This window comes from Aplidium turbinatum, chromosome 18, assembly GCF_918807975.1.
Source record: "Aplidium turbinatum chromosome 18, kaAplTurb1.1, whole genome shotgun sequence".
In the NCBI taxonomy this organism is placed as follows: Eukaryota; Metazoa; Chordata; class Ascidiacea; order Aplousobranchia; family Polyclinidae; genus Aplidium; species Aplidium turbinatum.
In genome coordinates, this window is record NC_137489.1 from 3,447,849 (window position 1) to 3,454,068 (window position 6,220).

General features: G+C 39.7%; 1 protein-coding gene across 1 annotated transcript; it reads left to right on the top strand.

The window, feature by feature from the left end:
* The first annotated feature begins 437 nt into the window (after window positions 1–437).
* On the top strand, window positions 438–4,269 carry LOC145787292 (rho-related GTP-binding protein RhoA-C). The gene is made up of 4 exons (XM_082599007.1): window positions 438–685; window positions 1,054–1,203; window positions 2,112–2,269; window positions 3,258–4,269. The coding sequence occupies exons 1-4, from the start codon at window positions 530–532 to the stop codon at window positions 3,373–3,375; spliced, it is 582 nt and encodes a 193-aa protein (XP_082455133.1). The 5' UTR covers window positions 438–529; the 3' UTR covers window positions 3,376–4,269.
* Window positions 4,270–6,220: the final 1,951 nt, after the last annotated feature.

Genomic DNA, 6,220 nt, shown 5'->3' on the forward strand with positions numbered 1-6,220 from the left:
GCACCTGTAGTTGTAGAAGACAGCATGAGCCATGGATCTCTACCTGCTCTATTTGACGTTAGCATGCTGCCGGATCAGCTTCCGGCTCGGGAAGGTTCCGTCAGCAGTCACCTGTCCGAACATTTTGCGGCAAATCCGAAGGCGCCACTTTAAAGATAACAGGTCACCAGTCACCCACTTTTTAGGTCGCAAAGGAAAACATAAAAGAAGTTTGTTTAGTTTAATAGCGCTCATAAGATCGCAAGGCGCAAGAAAGCAAACATCAAACCTATTAAAGCTTAATTGCTGCAGCGATGCTAAACGCAGTCTTTGTGAGAAAAACTAACCATTGCGAATTTGCGAACATAGGCTACGCATTCAATGAAATCTGTTTGAAAACTCTCGCCCACCCAGAATTCCTCTCTTCTAAGAAAAAATCGACGCCTATGTGCTTACAATATGCATTTCAATGTTTCAGGTGGTAATTAAATTTATTTTTGTTTAGTGAGAAAACATATCTACTTGTATAAAGTAGCTTAATTGCTGCAGCATGGCATCAATCCGGAAGAAGCTGGTGATTGTCGGTGATGGTGCTTGTGGTAAAACTTGTTTACTTATCGTATTTAGCAAAGATCAGTTTCCTGAAGTCTATGTACCTACTGTTTTTGAAAACTATGTTGCCGATATTGAAGTAGATTCTAAACAGGTGAGATAGCTGTTGTAATATTATTTCGAATTATCTTATGGTTTGAGATTTTGAATCTTATGCAATGCACTAGACCAGTAGCCTAAGTATGCAAAAACTGATTTTGTCTATATATTGTTTTGAAGCAATATTTGGCTGCAAATATTAAGTTTCTGCTTGATGAGTTTTGTCTTGGCAACTAACTTTGAATTGCTTTTGATGCAATGTATTTTTTCCCCTTGTGCCAGAAAACTTAACATCATTGTAATAGATTTGATAAGAATGTTTTTGTTTCTTCCATTTACTGCTGGAATTCATTAATTATCTTGTAATCAAAATCACTCAATAGTTAATTAGTCTTGCACCACTATAGTTAATTAATTTTTCAGGTTGAATTAGCATTATGGGACACTGCAGGCCAAGAAGATTATGACCGCCTTCGACCCCTTTCATATCCAGATACAGATGTTATTCTAATGTGTTTCTCCATTGACAGTCCAGATTCCTTGGAGAATATTCCTGAAAAGTGGACTCCTGAAGTGGGTTCAGTTTTATTGTGGTGTTCTCATAGATTTTTGCTCAGTGTTCTCAGTTTGTTACTGCACAGTTGCAGTGGAGTTTTAACTGAATGCTATTTTTACTATTTTAGTGTGGCCAATTTTATGATGTAAGCCAGTGGTCTCCAACCTTTTCAAGAAACGACACTAAATTTAAAAAAATGCGTTTACGTGTGACCCAATTTTGTTTTCCGGTATGAATAAAAACATTTCAAGCTTAATTACACATAAATTGGTCTAAAACAGCAACCTTATGGTGAGTTATATGGTGACCCCATGTGGTGGTGGCCACGGCCTTCAGATTGTGAGCAAGGATATAAGCAATAAAGCAAGTATTCCATACAAGATGACAAAATGTGTTTGTCAAAAAATTATTTCCCATGGAAACATCATATTAATGTTTCTATAAACCAAGGGTTCCCAACCTTTTTTACACCGTGGCCCCCTTTGAAAATTTTGAAAAATCAATGGTCCACCTATTTTTTTCAACCATTTGAAAAAATTAACAAATATCATTTTTACTAAAAAACTTGTTTGTACGTACAGTAACCGGTGAAGACCATTTCATGAAGATATGCATAAAATGTACTAGTATTTTTATTAAATTTTAATTTTGTTATATAGTGTTGAAGTGGACTTAGAGATGATAAATTAAAAGAATTATCATTTTTCAATTTTTTTTATGGCCGGTTGAAAAAGGCTCATGGCCCACTAAGGAGCCATGGCCCCCAGGTTGGGAACCCCTGCTATAAACCATTTCCTAAAAAAACGCCCATTTCTCATTATTACTTCTTGTAGTGGTGTGATAAAATTATGCAGAACTTACCCCTGTCATTTGCACTGACATGTCTACTTTGCTACCACTATAACTGTATAGCCTATTGTTTTAGGTGAGACACTTTTGTCCAAGTGTGCCAATAATACTGGTTGGTAACAAGAAGGACTTGCGAAATGACAGTGCCACTATACGTGAATTATCAAAATTGAAACAACAACCAGTAACAACAGAAGAAGGCCAGGCCATGGCTGAGAAGATACAAGCGTATGGGTGAGTTGACTGTAGATTATTTGATAGTGAAATTTTTTTTTATGCGCAATACATCGCTCAAATTAGCCTTTCTGTTCATTTATACTCCCAATGACAATCTGCCGACTGCCATCCATTGCATCCACAACATCTGACAAGCATGCATCTGCCAATAACCTGGTCATGTTGCACTCTGTGAAAGACTGGCAATCAGTAGAGAGGACATTGGACCAAACATGACGATCTTGTTTTGAATATCCGTCAAAGGAAACCGAATATGTGCGAATGCAAAACTGTAATGGCAACCTTCCATTTCAACTACAGGGAGGCAAAACGTGACACAAAGTGTCCAACCAAGGCAAGATTTTGGCATCTTGTCAAGAGATAACTTACCTTGGGGTAACCCTTCAAGTCACATGCGTATCATCACTATGTACACTAAGTCACTACCAAAAAAACTAATATCATCTTATTGAGATCTGACAGCACAATGTGGGATGCAAGTCCTGACATCTTGCGTACTGCAACCCTGGCCTTGAATTACTTCACCGTTGACCATACACACAGTATACCTGGTGTCGCAGTGCCCATACCGGTCTCTTTGCTAGGCCAATTAATGACGTGTTGTGTTTTGTTGTTAGATGCCCAACAGACTGCTTAGCAGGCTTAATTACACTGGCTTAGCAACAATCTACTAAGCCAATTTTCAGGCATGCCTTTTAAGTGTCTTGCCAAAGACACAGCCGCATGCTCTTGAGCGGTGTCGAACCGGCGCTCTTTCGATTGCCGTTCCAAGGCTCTCACCACTCAGCTATGCAGCCGAGTGGTGAGAGCCCTTATGTTGACGACCATTTAGTACATTTTGGGCTCTTTATTATTTGATTAGTTTAATCGCTTTGTTTCAAAGGCTTTAAATTTGCAGTCATTTTTTTTAAATCTGCTGCACCCACTTTCCCACCTTATGTGTTGCGTGGTATGTTAGGCAATAATGCCTTCCTTCCCTTTGCAGCTACATGGAGTGCTCTGCTCGCACCAAGGAGGGTGTGCGCGAAGTTTTTGAGCTCGCAACAAAAGCCGCTCTTCAAACAAAGAAACGAAAGAAAAAGAGCGGCTGTGATGTGCTGTGAGGACACTTGCGATTGGCCGCAAAGCTGGCCTTTATATCACCTCTGACCAACCTTAAAATGAAACTTCAAATTATTGGCTGCAACAAGTGCTTTTATAGACATTTGTGTTATTATAACAGAGAACTTTTGTTTTTCCGACTTTTTTCTTTACTTGCTACATCCAATCGCATACCACTCCCGCGGTTGGGTGGACCTTTCTTTACCGAAGGGTCACCCCAGGTGAAAGAAACATAGCTTTAATTAATCCCGTATTGTTTGAGTTATTGTAATACCGTATTATAATGACGTGTCTAATAAGGTATCGTGTTTTCTATTTGCCTTAATAACTTCTACAGCTTTTCAAACTTTCCTAACATACTCAATGTTCCAAGTTGTACGGTTTGAAGTCAAACTGTGCTCACATTCCAAGCCAGCCTCCGTAAATGCTATTAGACATTTAAATCGCCCTTTATTCTTGTCAACAAATCGAAATTTTCATCATTTAACCTATTAACATTGCAAGCGCTCTGATTGGGAACGGTTCTTTCCTTTTAAAACTAAGGTTTCTGTTTTACAAATTAACGCAGGCGAAAGGTGGGCCGGTTACATTGACGACTGTCATCGTCCACATCAATGTAATGTGCTCATTTATTGGTTGTGCGTATTGCTTCTTTTCGTTGTTCCTGCTCCCGGACAGCAAATCAGTCGTCAGCAAAACCTCTGCTGACGTTGAATCAATGTAGAAAACGACTAATTTGCTGTCTGGGCTGGTACCCTGGTGTGACCAATACAGCACCTGATGCCGTTTGCGGTCTTTCAACATTACACTACGTTGAATGTAATCAATACCAGCGTGGCTCACCAGCCAAGTAGTCTTGTAATTGTTAGTTGATTCAAATAAAGAATCTATCTGAGGTTGTGCGTTATGTTTCAGAATGTTTTCGGAAAGTAGAAATTGTTGACTCTTTCTGTTAAAAGGAATAATTTTCACAAGTTCCCAAAACAACAGATTACGACACCTTAAAAATGGCGTCCCTCGGGAATCTTTCCTGGCTTCCCTTCTGTTTAATATCTATACCCACAACTTGCCAAACACGCTATCCGCAAAGTACCCCTATGCCAGTTGGCGTATCCTGGTTGATTTTACTGGGCATGCAATGGAGGGAGGGTCATAGCCATAGCCAGTCCTGGGGACATGCTCCCCCAGGAAAATTTTGCAAATTTGCCTTAGGTTTTATAGCTTTTCTTGCAATGTGAGCTTTACTTGGCTAATAATTGTTTGAGCTGTTTTGCAAAAAATGAGGTTTGAAATACATCATGAATCCAATGTCTTAATTTTATATGCCATGTTAAACATTCAAAACCAGTTGGGCTAAAGCTTATGCAATGCAATACAACGAATACCAGTTTAAACCTGACCAGCTGGAAATAGGATTAGATTACCCACCACCCAACCGAAAGATCTGTGGTGCTCTGTGACATCGCCAATGCCGAGATCTTGACTGAAATCTTTGATACAGTATAGGCCTAGAGTTACAGTAGCCTATCTACATTAGAAAGTCGCAAGGACTTAAACTATGAAAGCTAAAAGAAAAAAAGCCAAACAAATGCCAATCGGGAAAATAAAAAAGGCCCAGTGGCCAAACGAAAATTGTCCGGCCAAACACTTTTCAAAAAAGTCAAATTTTCTAAATTTGGTTGTAAGAAAGCCAATCTGGCAACCCTGTCTACAGATATTGATTTCTGTTCTGCATGCCTTGGTCGCCTTTGCGCAACAGTGTTGGTAAAAGAGCGGCGAATAGGCAAATTGTATCATCAGGGCATGCCATAGAAATCCTAAGAGAGTAGAAGCGTCATAGAGCGCTTTATGCGGCACCGTCGCAACTTGCTAGCCGCCATCTTTGTTAGCACATGGTATTCACCACTGGAGCTTTCTCAAGTTGATATACGTGCTACAAATTGTTTACAAAATGCCTTATTGTGCAGCTATTTAACTGCACAAATCGCCTCAAAAAGGGCTCAGGGAAAACTTTTCATAGGTAAGCTATATTATTTAATGTATTTAAGTGACCAAACAAGTACTTAAATCAGGCTTTTTACCTCCGAATCTGACTTGGGCAATTGTGCTACGAAAATTTTAGCGTGTATAGTCGATATATCGGTCCCATTCATTCGTTTTCGTGTACGTGAGATCTTGAAACTAGATGGAATGATTTAAAAACTAGAAGTTTTGCCTGTACATTTTCATGATTTTCTTTTAAATTTAATATTAATAACAGCAGTTTTTTGTCTTGTTTGTTGTCGCTCTACATGTCATATTCCAGTGATTTTGCAACTTTCCAGGTACACTGATGAAGCGCCTGGTAAAAGACAAAGATGGCCTAAGCAAGGAAAAGTATCCACCTGCTCTCCGTGCCTTTGCTTTGACGCTGAACTTCTATTCAGCCAAGGCATATCGTTTTGTTTGAAAGACATTTGATTTACAACTTCCCCACCCATCTGTCATTCGAAAGTGGTACAGCACAGTCGACGGTCAGCCAGGGTTTACAGCAGAGGCATTAACTTCATTACAAGCACAAGCTAAGGAGGCAAAAGATAAAGGTCAGGAACTAGTGTGCGCTCTCTTGATGGACGAGATGGCTATTAAGAAACATGTCCAGTGGGATGGGAAGACGTTCCAAGGGTAGCCTATGTGGATATGGGCACAGGTTGTTGCGATGACTCCAATCCAATCGCTTCAGAAGCACTTGTGTTCGTGGTGGTACCTCTGAATGCATCATGGAAGATACCGGTTGGATATTTTCTCATCAAAGGCATGACAGGAAATGAAAGAGCAAATTTGGTACAGCAAGCTCTCAGACATCGG

Coding starts and splice junctions, on each gene's coding strand:
- LOC145787292 (XM_082599007.1), top strand. CDS start 530: ATGGCATCAATCCGGAAGAAGCTGGTGATTGTCGGTGATGGTGCTTGT. Junction 1,204..2,111: donor CTGAAAAGTGGACTCCTGAA/GTGGGTTCAGTT, acceptor CTATTGTTTTAG/GTGAGACACTTTTGTCCAAG. Junction 2,270..3,257: donor GAGAAGATACAAGCGTATGG/GTGAGTTGACTG, acceptor TTCCCTTTGCAG/CTACATGGAGTGCTCTGCTC.